The 14,140-nt window shown below is 38.3% G+C and overlaps 1 protein-coding gene across 5 annotated transcripts in view; it reads left to right on the top strand.

Annotated features, from left to right (window-relative positions):
* Positions 1–8,286, top strand: part of sema3ab (sema domain, immunoglobulin domain (Ig), short basic domain, secreted, (semaphorin) 3Ab) — a 61,005-nt gene extending 52,719 nt beyond the window's left edge. For all 5 annotated transcript variants that reach the window (XM_087843080.1, XM_006789430.3, XM_087843077.1 and 2 more), the window contains 10 exons: positions 212–326; positions 423–492; positions 609–753; positions 861–1,080; positions 1,206–1,297; positions 1,402–1,443; positions 1,903–2,060; positions 3,500–3,567; positions 4,296–4,441; positions 5,395–8,286. In XM_087843080.1, the coding sequence (XP_087699206.1) occupies positions 212–326; positions 423–492; positions 609–753; positions 861–1,080; positions 1,206–1,297; positions 1,402–1,443; positions 1,903–2,060; positions 3,500–3,567; positions 4,296–4,441; positions 5,395–5,922 (1,584 nt within the window). In that variant the 3' untranslated portion in view covers positions 5,923–8,286. The remainder of the gene's footprint in view (positions 1–211; positions 327–422; positions 493–608; positions 754–860; positions 1,081–1,205; positions 1,298–1,401; positions 1,444–1,902; positions 2,061–3,499; positions 3,568–4,295; positions 4,442–5,394) is intronic.
* Positions 8,287–14,140: the final 5,854 nt, after the last annotated feature.

Genomic DNA, 14,140 nt, shown 5'->3' with positions numbered 1-14,140 from the left:
TTATAGATTTTTTTTGGTAGTTTATTTTGTACAGAGAGTTTACTGTGCATTCACTGAATAAAAAATAGGAATTAGAGAGACTGAATATGATAATAATAATAATAACATGAATGCTAGTATTGTGTCTTTAGTATGCTTTAAACAGTGTTAAAAAAGTGAAAATGACAGTATCACTAAGCATAGACAATAAAATCTTTGCCATGTCCAACAGAATGACCTGGGAGGTCACAGGAGTCTGGTAAATAAATGGACAACCTTCTTGAAAGCTCGACTTATTTGCTCTGTGCCCGGGAATAATGGAATAGACACACACTTTGATGAATTACGTAAGTGATCGCTCCCAAACCTCCACATATTATTTCCTTAATTTGAAATATTTGCACAATATCTTTTTACGTCTTGCCTTTTCTTTTGGCTTTCAGAGGATGTTTTTCTCATGAGCACAAAAGATCCCAAGAGCCCAGTTGTATATGCAGTATTCACTACTTCCAGGTACTGTGGCTCATTTGAAGTAGTTAAATGGTTTTTAGTAGTTCATGTCCATTTAATACACGATTTGTAACTTCAAAATTACATGTGTTTTTCTGTCTCGTTCTTTCTTCTATTAGCAACATCTTCAAAGGTTCAGCTGTGTGCATGTACAGCATGACAGACATCAGAAGAGTGTTCCTGGGTCCGTACGCCCACAGAGATGGGCCCAGCTATCAGTGGGTGCCCTTCCAGGGACGTGTTCCCTATCCACGACCCGGCACAGTGAGTACAATATCCTCTTTACAAGAGGATGTACTGAAGCTTGTGAGTTCTTGCTTCTTTACAACCAACAATGTAACAGACACTGTTACCTTTATTTGCCCCCACAGTGCCCAAGCAAGACATTTGGTGGATTTGACACCACAAAGGACCTCCCCGATGAAGTTGTGCAGTTTGCCAGAAGCCATCCAGCCATGTTCAACCCTGTCTACCCCATTAATAATCGACCAATCATAGTCAAAACAGATGTGGACTACCAGTTCACCCAGATAGTGGTGGACAAAGTCGAGGCAGAAGATGGCCTTTACGATGTCATGTTCATAGGCACAGGTAAAACAAATAAAAAGTATAAAGTTTATATCATTTATAACTAAACATTATCATACTGTAGTAAGGAATCGCTTGGAACTACAAAGCAGTATTAACCTAAAATGTGTACTTTCATTATATCCTAGATGCAGGAACAATTCTGAAAGTGGTGTCCATCCCTAGAGGCTCCTGGCATGACTTAGAGGAAGTCCTATTAGAAGAAATGACCGTTTTCAGAGTAGGTTATTTTCCTATCACCCATATTATTTCGTTTTGGAGAATATTCAATCAGAAAGATCTGTTGTTTGTTTTTAATTATTTTTGTTTTATTATATTTTACAGGAGCCTGCAGCCATTACAGCTATGGAACTATCTACAAAACAGGTAGAGACTAAAGTACTGCTTGTGATTAAGCTTTACACAGCTGTCATATTTTAGGCATTCATGACAAACAAGTGACTCTTGTTTATATAAGTGTGTCTGAAAAACCGTCCTGAGAAAGCGTTCTCTTATTGGTGACACATCTTGCTTCAGGGTAAAAAGACAGACAAAGACGTGCTTGTCTGCGCAATTTAAACAACAGCATGTTGCCACAGAAACATCTTGATTGTTGGGTTTGTCGCAACAGTTGGGTTGTCAACTGAAATTGCAGGATGAGACAAAATGAGCAGGATAATTGATAATTGTAGTAAAATGTATCTATCTTTCTTTTCTTGCTCTATTGAGAAACAACATCTGAGCCAAAAGTAGTTAATGAACCCACACTGCCCACCCAGACTTAATAGCTAAACTAAAGCTCCTAAGACATAAAATAACAAATATTTGATGTTTTTCTGTTTACAGCAACAACTCTACCTGGGTTCAGACATCGGGGTTTCGCAGATGCCTCTGCATCGTTGTGAGGTTTATGGGAAGGCTTGTGCTGAATGCTGCTTGGCAAGAGACCCTTATTGTGCATGGGATGGCACAGAATGCTCCAGATACTTTCCCATGGCTAAGAGGTAGTGAATTTCACAGTCATACTTAACATGTTGCCAGTGTGTTGAAGCTGCTTGAGATCTTTTACGTTGCAGCTAATCAGATCTGTAAGACACAGAGCAAGTTTAGGTTTGCCTACAATGGCCTGGACTGGTACTTATATAGCACTTTTGTACTCTAACTGGGAACTCAAAGTGCTTTTTACTAGCCTCATCCACCCAATCACACACACTCTTTTCCATAATTAAGAGCTTTGTTTAACATTTACATACACAGTCACATGTATGCATCAGGGGCACTCGGGGTTCAGTATCTGGTCCAAGGATGCTTCAATAGGCAGACTGGAGTGGCCAAGGAATCCATTCACGACCTTCCGATTGGTAAATGGCCTGCTTGACTTTCGCCCCAATGGAAATGATGCTCCAACAGCACAATTCACATACAACATTTTATATATTGTCATGCATGTACATAAATACAGCATATTATATTAGAGCAACTTGCTTTTTTAAAACACAAGTGTTGTCCTGTTAGGGTTTTAATCATGATTGTTTAATAAATTGTGTTGGTTAAATCTACGGTCTATACTTCTTTGAGGTAAAACTTGATTATATGAATAGACTGAGGACGTAGCCGCAATTCAGCACTAGAGCTAGGGTGCACTTTTAGTGCAGGCTTTGCGTATTTGCCAAAATCCCCTGAAGGTACAGGATCCTGTTTCTAGCAGAAAACTAGAAATATAAACTGCCTCATGTGTTGACTGCAAATGAGAGCCAGTGTCAGTGATGTCTGGAGGCTGCCTGGGTGAACCAGGGGTGAGGTAGGTTCGGTGGTGGTTTGGTTATGCCGTAGTAGATGTGGACTGATTGATGTGCGCTTGTGTGGTTGTGCTTTTTGTGCAGCCGCCCACTCATAGCTTCATGGGGCTTATTGATTTAAATGCTAGCTGCATCCTGTACTAAGTGTTATATTCGACTCTAATATTTTTTAAGCACCAATATAAAAACTTTGAGTTGGAACATGAGGAAACAAAGGTGAATTATTTTTCGGTTTGCTTTGGTGTCTCCATAGTTGCTTAAATTGCTGTTGGTTGAAATATTCTCATGGTAATGCTTGACAATAAACATGAAACTCTATTGCTTTTCCATGTGAAACCGACAAAGATGACAGGCTAGAAAGATTTATTAATTTGAATTCCTGTGTCACACACCCTATAATTAAAGCTTTCCTGCTAAGCTTTAAGCTGAATGATGCTTATTTGTTTGTGTTGGCCACCAGTACAGCTGCAAATCTCTGCAAATCTCATTCAGATACACACACACACACACACATACAAAGTGACTGAACGCCTATTTTCTTTAGCACACCCACACCCATGCAATCGTTGCTCCTTTTGACCTGGGAAAATGTTTATATATATATGTGTGTGTATAAAAAAATTTTGGTCTGTTTGTTTTTGCAGGAGAACAAGGAGGCAAGATATCAGGAATGGAGACCCACTCACACAGTGCTCAGATCTGCAACACCATGGTATTTTTTTGATATATGTATATGTTTTATATCATTCAATTAAGATTTTATGTTGTAATGTAGACAATAACATTTCAATATCCAAAAGAATGTGCTAAAACAAATTATAATCAAAGTATTTCAGATTTAAATGACACTGGCCTTTCCTGACCTGATCAAAAAGGGTGGAGAAGATAGTAGAGTTGAATGTGTGTGGTGGCGTATCTACGTGTTTTATGTGTTTTCTGGTGGTTTAAAGATTAAGGTCAGTTGATGTGAAGCTTGTAATTAACACATTAAAGAATCCTCCAAGTCTGCTTTCTGTTGCCAAACCCTTCAGTCTAATGCACTGTAATTGTACTTAGTCCAAAAGCAGGACTGGTCTACTATACTTACTCACTATCTTAATTATACATCTCTTTCTTTAATTGAAATAGACAAAAGAAGAAAATGTTAGCAAAAGCTTCCAAGTTGACAAGGTTTAACCAGACACTACAAAAAAAACCTTAATAAAAATGGTGGCGTATATATTTAATTGTATGTACAACCCAGATATTGACTAGTAAATGTCATTGTTGTTGTTGCTGCCTCTTTATATGCTGTTTGTGACTGAGCATGATGAGAAAGGAGAACATTTTGTGAATGGCAGTAACTGAATAACCTTCAGTTAACATTTCTAACTTATTGTCTGTAAATACATCACATAGCCAAAACCTGCAATACCTAAACAAAATTCATTTCTTTCCCAGATGAGTTAAATGGACAGTCAACCCTCCAAGATAAAACTGTGTACGGTGTGGAGAACAGCAGCACTTTCCTGGAGTGTAGTCCAAAGTCCCAGAGAGCTACGACATACTGGCAGTATCAATCCACAACGGATGACCACAAACAAGAGGTGGGCTTCATCACAGCACACATAATGTGTTTCATTTCAGAAAAATAGATTCAGACTGCATTTGGATCAGTTTGACTCGGATACAGTTTGTCTTGATAGAAAGTAGATAAAGAAAAGAAAGAGACACTGCGTTAGGTAACACATAATACAGGTGACAAAAAAAAAACCCAATAAAACAACCAGACTAAGTATCTAAGTACTCAGTAAAGTACTGAACTACCCTATGCTGTCAAATCAGTGCTGGTATTCCTTGGCTACTGGAACGTTAAAGGGATGGAACATCCTTCTCTTAAAATGTATTTGGTGTTTTGATGTTAACTCTACTTACCATATAGTCACTGTATAGTAAAGGACTCATTCCTTTCCATCACGGATGATTTCTCAAATCTATACTCCATGTGCATTTTCCCCAAAACCTATTATACTGTAAAAAACAAACCAAGAAAACCCCCAAAACTGATGCAGGTATTGACCGTTTTGCAAATACTTTGCGCCTACAGAAATGCTTTATGGTTATCAAAAAATCGACTGCAATTTCTGACTGAGGCTCCAGCCCTCCGTGTCGTAGTAACTAATTATTTTCCAAAATCACTTACATTGTATCTACATCTACTTGATATCTTGATACAAATTCAGAATCAACTGGGCCTGCTCAGCATTTTAATACATATTGCCAAACTAGACCATTGTTGAATGTTAATTGCATAATTGCAATCATGCAGTGCATCGGTGTAGAAGTACCTGTGTCTGTTATATTTCTTATTATCTCAGGTTGTCCTTGAATCACTTACCTGTCGCCTACCTCTTTTTTTTTTTTTTAATCAAATACTATAGTTGATTTTTTTGGACAGTATAATATGATAATAGATTTCAGATTCTGAATGCATTTTTTCTGCCTTTATCTCTTTGTCCTTCACTCTGCCTCTCTCATCACTGATTCTTTCACTCTTTAGATTAAATCAGAGGAGCGCTTTATCCACACCGAGCAGGGCCTCCTGATTCGCGCACTTAACAAGAAGGATTCAGGCATTTATCTGTGCCAGGCAGTGGAACACGGCTTCATGCAGACAGTTCTAAAAGTTAACTTAGAGGTCATTGACACGGAGCGTCTGGAAGATCTTCTGCATCGTGATGAAGAAGCAGCTAGTGCCCCTGCCCATGAATTTTCCTCTTCTAGAGAAACTCCCAATCAAAGGCTGTGGTACAGGGACTTCCTCTCTTTGGTCAATCACCCAACTCTAAATAGTGTGGACGAGTTCTGTGAGCAAGTTTGGAAACGGGAGAGGAAGCACAAGAGGCAAAAATCTCACTTGGTGCAGAAAGTGCAACTACATCAGCAACAGCAGCAGAAGACTGCGATGACTCCTCGCAACCACATGCACGCTCAAGGGCTGGCAGCCAAGTGGAAACACCTGCAAGAGAGGCAAAAGGGTCGCAACCGCAGGACCCATGAACTGGAGAGGGCTCCCCGCAGTGTGTGACTTACAAACCTTGACTGTTAGCACAGACTTTTAACCACACTCAGTTCTCATTCAGTAAACTCATCCTGTTTTTATCCTCTGTTCTGAGACACAGATTTCTTCCACAATGAATGAAACTAGAAAAGTTAAACCTCAAAAAGTAGATACTACCCTGAAGTGTCAGCTGGAGTGTTCTGTGCGTGGGAAGCCATGTTTACAGTTCACCAGTATGGAGGACTGCAGGAATCAGGATGTTGTATCACGCAAGACCATTGGAGCATGTTATCTTAGTTGGCTCATGTGGTCTAAATACTGCAGAGTGACATATCCACCTTAAAGACTCTTGTGGAGGTGGATCTGACAGTGGCAGTTACATGGTATGCTTTTAACTGTCAGTGCAGATAAACACCCGATAATTTCTGCTGCAGAAATACGAAACAAAAGTAGCTGAGATTATACAAATAAAGTCTTGAAAATTAAAAGACTCATCATCAACAACAACAACAACAACATGAAGCTCATCAAAAGGACACGATGCCCGAACACTGCAAGAAATCCAGAGGAGCATTTATCATTCATTAAAAAAAAAAAAAAAAAAACGAATTAAGTAACTAAAATGTGTAAATACTGTATTCTGTAACATCTGCTCATCTGAAAGGGAATGCTTGTAGTTATCAAGTTGCTTCATGTTGCTTTCCCGTGTAGAAATTTATTTTTAAAAAAATATCTGTCAAAAGCTGTTGTAAACAAGGTTTTGTACATGTCTGTGTCCTACCCCTAGATAAGCTTCCAAAACAAAGACTTGTTCTGTTGTGTTTTTGTTTTTGTTTTTTTTGTAGTTATCAGATTCCTTCTAGCCTCAACATTTAAAGTTAAGTGTCAGTTCACAGTATATGGATGGCTGCCAACTCTATCGTTTCAGTATGCCAAATCTCATTCTGAGTTCTTCCATATTTATTTAATTATACCTTGTGTACACTTTGTCTCCTTTACTTGTGTATTTATTGATAAACAGTTCTGTACATTGTGTGTTTCCTTTTTTTCATGTGCAGGAGGCTTCTTGGAGGTTAATATTTGGTTTGATTAAGTTGATTTGCAGGACCAATCTAATCAAATGACTGTATTGTCTGCAGTAGGACTGGAAGTACAGTATCACAAGTTTTGTTCAGTGTCAAATGCATTACATATCAAATGTACTGAGCAATAAGCCAGTATCTATACTTTTATTTTTTCCCTTTTATTGACTCATATCCATATTCTTCACAGAGCAGTGACAGTCTTTTTTCTGAATATGATGTTAAACAATATCCACGCAAACACAAACCTGGAATGTAGCTGTGAACACCATGTAAATATAAATACTATGGTATATGTTTGAGAAATATGACAGTATGTGCTAGTGCATGTCAGTGCTATTGTAGTGTTGCTGTTTTAATATGGCATTGATAACCAGTCTGATGTTGTAGAGTTCAATTGTTTGCTTATCTAGTGGACAGTAGTTATTATTTGAAAGCTGTACATACTATTTCTGTTAGGACTCTAAATTGTATACTTGATATAAAACAAGAACTAAACATAATCTCTATGGATTGAAATGGCCACAGACCAGTGAACAACAGTAACCAATTCAACTCTGCAGCACATTAGTATGCCAGATAACATTGTGTGTTTGTGAGCTTCATCTGCTTTTGGAAGCCAAGACAGAGGAAGATGAGAAACAGCTGGGGCCAGCCTCAAGAAATGTGAGGCTCACAAATCAAGTTAAACACCAGTTGTGATTGTGCATATATGATAAGATCATGATTATAAAGAGAAAATGTGGGGGACCTGTAGTGCACATGGAGTGGCTCTGAGGAAATGAAGTGCTGCTCTTGCTGCTTTTTGGCATGATGATGGTGATGGTGATGTATTCTACTGATCTAATAAATGTCTTTTCATAAAGTGCTAGCTTCATTAAATCTGTTTTAATATACTATGCCCTGCTGCTTGCATGGTATATAGCGAGCTCGTGTAGTGTAGATGATCAGATTAGATCTTAAAATACCTTTTTGGTACATCTGCATAGTAATGAGGAAAACTTTTATTCCCCCATGTAACGTATCCTTAATATTGGGATTCATTTAATGGTGTACTTGTCTTTTCTCTGTGCAGACAAGAACTGCTGTATGGTACATACAAAACTGACTAATTAATGATTTATAGCTGAAGTAATTAACATAAGAAATATTAAAAATCAATGTTGCTTAAAAAGACAGCCCAAGTGCCTCTTATGGTGTGTATTGAAAAAAGTGAAGCTGTGTACTCTTGTGTGCCTCAGGCAGTAGAGTTACTGTAAGTTGATATTAAAACCTTGATGGGTGATGTGCTGTGAATAAAACATTAGACCCCTACAGTCACTAACTGAAGCCTAGCTGTTGTATTTGCATGCCGACGTGAGCTGCAAACGTTTGAACTTGGACTTTTGACATATGCAATTCAGACAAAAATTATAAAAAGGAAAAAAATGAGGAGGAGAAAAAAAAAAGTTACCAAAACTCACCCGTGGAGGGTGTGACAGCGTAGCCTGCCGCAAAATATTAAGTGTGTTGTACTACCGCCCTCTGGTGGTTATTTTATCACAGCACATCAATATGTATATATAAAAAATAAATGGAATTTTTTTCCATTTATAAAACAATTTTTATAAATGGAAAAAAAATTCTCTTCTATATGATTGTAAAGCATTTACTGTAGTCATAAAGGTGTTTACATACATTTTTGGTCCTGAAGCTGCTTTTTGAAACACAGCAGACTTGTTTTATCACTTTTGAGCATCTGGTGACACCTTTGGCCTGAGGTCAAAGGTCGGTTGGTGTATGTCCCACCTCTGTTATGACCTTGACCTCTGCAGTCAATTCAGCTGAGGCCACGGGAGTTTCAAGCAGACACTTCAAAGGGAGTATTACTATGGCCTGCTCTTACATGCTCTTTCCGTATTTCAATCACATTTGAACTTATATTGTTCCATTTGGTCATGTTATCACAGATTCAGCAAAGGGATCAAGAAGCGCTTTCAAAAATGGCCAAAGAGCCTTGATATAATTGCTTCTGCTATTGTGGTTATACAGCACGTGACTGCCCTCCAGTGGCTGATGAGAGACATCTTTCCACCATTCCAGTCCAGTGGAAAACAGAAACTCCCTCTGACTCGCAGCCAAGGCCATGGTTGAGTGAAAACACCCCTGACACTCACACAAAGGACTACTAAACTCAGTGGAAAAACTGACATAGAAGTGACAAAGTCACAGAGCAAGAATAAAGAAAACAGAGAGAAGTTAAAAACTTTCTTGCTGCTATTTTTACTGCACTGACGATGCTTTTGAACTTCAAAAGAATATTCCAGAGAAGAAATGCATATGTATTATAGAAATGAGATAGCAAGCTAGCTATAATCATGTATAATAGCTATAATCATCTGAAACTGATTTTTCCCATAAAAAACAGATTAGCAGTCACCTGGCATACAGCTGAATGCACAGGTAAGAGCACATGTTGCAGAAAATATTATACTCTTTGTAAGACAGACATCAGTTTTTACTGCCAACTGTATTCTCTCCAATCTGGACTCGTGGGAAAACTAAAATGCACCAGAGAGTGCTTATTTTGCACTTATTACAATCTGCTAGACTGATGCTTCACTACACCCAGCAGCTGGAGACATGTAAAAACTTGTATGGATCACAGGTGCTTTCCAGCTGGTCTGTTCTGGATCACTTCAAAATACAACACCTTGGTCTATCTGGAAGATTAACATTTCCAAAAGCAGAAGATTCAGTTAGCTTAAGCATAAATGCATGCTTGTCAGTATTTGCAAATCATAAGCCTAACCACACAGAGGCTCCCTGCAATTTATTTTCAAAAACCGAACTGAATATAAGGCAAAGATATTCTGCATAGTTGGGATCTGTGGAGAGAGCCGCATTACCAAAGCATCAGTGCAGCCAAAACCACTCAACCACAGCATGTCTCACATTTACTCAACCAAATGATGGCCCCTGACAGTATCCTGCCTATTAGACAGGCTGCATCAGTTTGACATACCTCAGTTCTGTCACTTCAGTACAAGGTGCTCTCTGAGTGAGGTGATAATCTATTGCTTTCCCTCTGTTACTTATTTGTGGAGTCAAAGACTTTGTAACCCTACTGCTGGGAATAGCACACTTGGAAGTGAAAATTTGAGTGGGATGGTATTTTCCATAAATCTTCCGTTTGCAGGTTGGGTTGAGGGTGGGGAGTTACTAGATCATCGATGGATAGTGCTCTGTAACATGATCAGGTTTTTCTGTCACCATGTAGAGTCTGCTTCTCTCGATGAAGATATGGGAGGGTGTTGGATTTTGTAAGCATGTAGGGACATATCCGTTGCCTGGGGTAAAATAGAGGACATAGTTTCTAGCTGTGACAGCTGTGGCAGCTTAGCAACAGTGGTGCCTGGTAGTGCTCTATAAAGTTGGCAGGAATCTTGGGGGCCTTTCTGCTATGAGTGACAGCTTGGCACAAAAAATTAAACTGGAGATATGACAAGACCTTTAGCTCATTTCCTATGTGGAAAAGACCTGCTCTAATGTTGTAATTATGGTTATTGCACAGAATGCTCATTTTGGAGTCTTCTTACATCTATGGAACTCTTGAGAAACAGGCATCATGATCTTCCCATATATTGACCTTATATCACGGTGTTTATATACTGTTTATTTTAGCACATACATACCAAGTTACTATTTATACATAATAAGTGTTTAGGTTCATATACAGATATAACCTCAAAGCAAAATATATTTTAATTCATTTATATTCATCTATAAATAAAAGAAGCACGCATCATGCGGGTGTACAAACACAACAATCTATGCTAGCTAAGCTGCCATGACATAAAACAAATATTTTGAGATGTTTTATTGGTTTAGTAAATTTGAATGACATTGTAAGCAGTGGATTACCTTCATGATTTGGATGGCTCAAAAGCATAAAACTCAAATCAGACAACAGCTTACAAATAAAGTAAATAAAAGGAGAGTCATGTCTTTTTCTTCCTTTAGCATTCACACTTGACTCATAAAGTAATCATCTAAACCTGCAATCACACAAGAATAACTGTCACTAGGGACGGTACATTATACTGAGCCTGTTTGTAAGCATGACATACAAACTCCAGCAAATCAGTGTATCTGTACTCTGTGTAATTCTGTGTAATGTAGTTCCAGACAGTGCTTTTATTGTTTTAAAATGGCATTACTGGCAAAAATGTTTGTGGGTATTACAGAGTTTGTACTGTTGCGAGTGTAAAAATGTGGTGTATTTTTAACAACAACAAAAAAAAGGGGTAAGAAAAAGAAGAAGAAAAATCTGCAGAGGCTTGAAAGGAAATGCTGTTAAGAAACACTAGAAACCAGGCTGAAAAAAGTTAATAAAAATAAAAGCATGAAAGCTGATGATGAGATAGGATTAGACAGTGGGGGAATGAGGCCCATAGCTTGACCTTAGCTGACCCTGAGATGGTTTGAGGGTGCGCCAAGGAGCAAGAGGTTAATTTATCCAGAGAAAAATGTATAGGTACCCTGCTATGTGTTTGACTGTTGCCTGGCTGCTCCCTTGCACACTTCTAATCTGTAACTGATTGAAGTGTGCATAAGTTAGCTTTAGCTCAAACGCCTGCAAAACATTATCCATAAGTGGGACGGTGGGTTCAGCGCTGTGTCATTCTGGCAAGAAACTTAAAAGGAGAATAAAAATATCTGTCTCTTCATATGAAAGCAACTGAACCTGAAGAGAATATATCAGAAACATAACAGATCTGAGTCTTTTTTCTGAAGTGCACTCAAAAATATTCCAGCGCTTATTCCTCTCCCTGCATAACCCATCACTTAGTCAACACAAATAGCAACCTCAGGCATAATGTTATGCCTATTGTTCCGTGGAATATTTTCTCTTTTATGTTTAGTGGCTTTAATTGTCTTGCTTAAATTTTTAATTTAGCCTGGAAAGGAGTTCACACAAGACTGTCAGTGATCAAATGTTGCTCCTTTATTAATGGCCGAACACTTTATTTCAGACTTTGTATGCAAAATTCACTCATGGTTGCATCAAGGTTTTAGTCATACATTTACCAGTAAAACTTAGGGATAAATTTTCCTTCACAGTTAAAAAACTAATTTTTGATCTTGTGCTGTGAAAAAAGAAATCAATCTTTGTGTTTTAACAAAAGTCTATATTTTATCTTGTTAAGTCATGCACGGAACAGAGTAAGACAATGGGCATGCCCTAGATGTGACTCACATTAAGCTCACATTCCTGAAGTCCATTAAACTGTTGGGCTGGGGGGTTTTGTATTATTTGAATTTATTGATTGTGTCAGAATCTGATGGGAAAACAAATTGTGGCGTCAATTACGGACGCTTCAAATGCAGGTGTGAACTTTGTGATGTTTTCTTGTCTAAATTTAACTACTAGCTAAAGTTTTCATGTGGTGAACATGTGAAAATAACACTTCTGTTTTGTTCTGTTGCCACACTATCCAATTAGTGGTCAAGGGAAGAGATTTTTTCCTCCACCTTATAGTTCTTACTGGTTGTGTGAGATGATGCTGATGAGTGTACACTGGTGGCTCAAAAATATGTGACCCATAACAAGTGTGTTTTGTTCCAGTAAAAGTGTTTGTCAGTTAACATAAAGTGCAGAAATGAGTGACTTTAAAAAGTCCGGTGTTTATCTCCTGTCCTCTTCTAAGGGCAAAAGCGGATCTTGTGGAATTGTAAGTCCAGTAATTATGGACAGATGAAGTGACAAACAAAGCTGGTGGAGAAACAGCCACGCTGACACAAAACTTACTGGCAGTACTGACACGGTGGCGTCAGCCTGAAACTTATTAATGGATTTATAGCATGAGGGAGTTTATTTTTTATTTGTGAGTATTTCTGTAAAACTTTATTAGTCTGTTAAAACTGTGTGTTTTCTTCTTTGGTTACAGACAGGCGCAAGCTGAAGTTAAAAGACTAGCCTTTTAGGAAGACTGATTTTTGAAAAGATATGTGTAATACCATAACAAAATCCCTGAAAATGTGTTTATATTATGCTTGTACTTTTGAACACTTAAAGCAAATAAGATAAGATGTGTTCAGTGAGATTTTGTCACACTGGATAGAGCCACTGTAGCATTTTCCACATTTTTAAGTCTTTGTGGTAAGCTTAGAAAACCAGCTGTCGGTGGTAACTTTGGAATTTCTCCATGAATCTCCTCATCTAGCTGGATAAGACACTGAAAATTCCAAAGTATTGCTTTAATGTTAACCCCATTTTTATTTTTCCAAGGTTTTGACGCTGCCTGCCATGTTTCTGTACGTAGGTGTGCGCGTAAAATGTCAACACAATATGTCAGCCTACACTGCATATCTCTGGAATTTGTCTCATAGTGGGCCAAACGACTGCTAACTGTTATTAATCAGTTAGGGAGCAATGTAAACTCAGTGACATCGACAGATGGATTAACAGGAGCTTTTGACACAAATTACCGACAGTGTCTTTTGGAGCAGTCAGTGTGATATAGAGCAGGTTAACAGGTTAACTGATAGTTCTTCCACAATGAACAACACATCTGGAAAAAGCACTAGTGTTCCAACTCACACTTTGGGTCATTTCTGACAGTGACTAATATACACAACTTGTCACTGTGTTTGTTCATTGGGTGCAACTGAAGCACAGTGACCCCGATAGCGCTGAAGGTTCACCTCCCATCTAGTCCCCTTTGATAAGTAAAGCCCCAATTTAGACAACGGTGTGGCGTTGATTTGAAGAGTGCCTGATATTTATAGGTGGCAAAAATGTAGGAAACAGCTAAAACAGCTATTTACTAGAGGAAAGAGGCAAGCCCGAAGATACACACATAGTATGACTCAGACTCTTAAATGCATGATGTGGATGTGGCATTTGGTCTCAATTAATTTGTTTTCAGTGTTTTTGTCTTTGTATATCAAACAACAGTGGTTGTGCAATTAAAGGAGGGGTTTAAACATAAGAGTTGTGTTTTACTGGTCGCTGACAAAAACCCCATGAGGACGGTTTTCAGGAACTCTTACTGCTTTTCAGCCATTTCAAAGCAGACAGTCAGAAAGTGCTTCTTCTTCGTAGCAACACATGGTGGTCCTGCCCTGAAGCAAGCCTGGGATTACTGATTCAATTAAGGTGTCCCTATTCATATTTCATA

The sequence above is a fragment of the Neolamprologus brichardi genome, chromosome 7, assembly GCF_056152115.1.
Source record: "Neolamprologus brichardi isolate AB-2024 chromosome 7, ASM5615211v1, whole genome shotgun sequence".
Classification (NCBI taxonomy): domain Eukaryota; kingdom Metazoa; phylum Chordata; class Actinopteri; order Cichliformes; family Cichlidae; genus Neolamprologus; species Neolamprologus brichardi.
The sequence above is the reverse complement of the archived record's forward strand: the minus strand, read 5'-3'. Positions and strand labels throughout refer to the sequence as shown.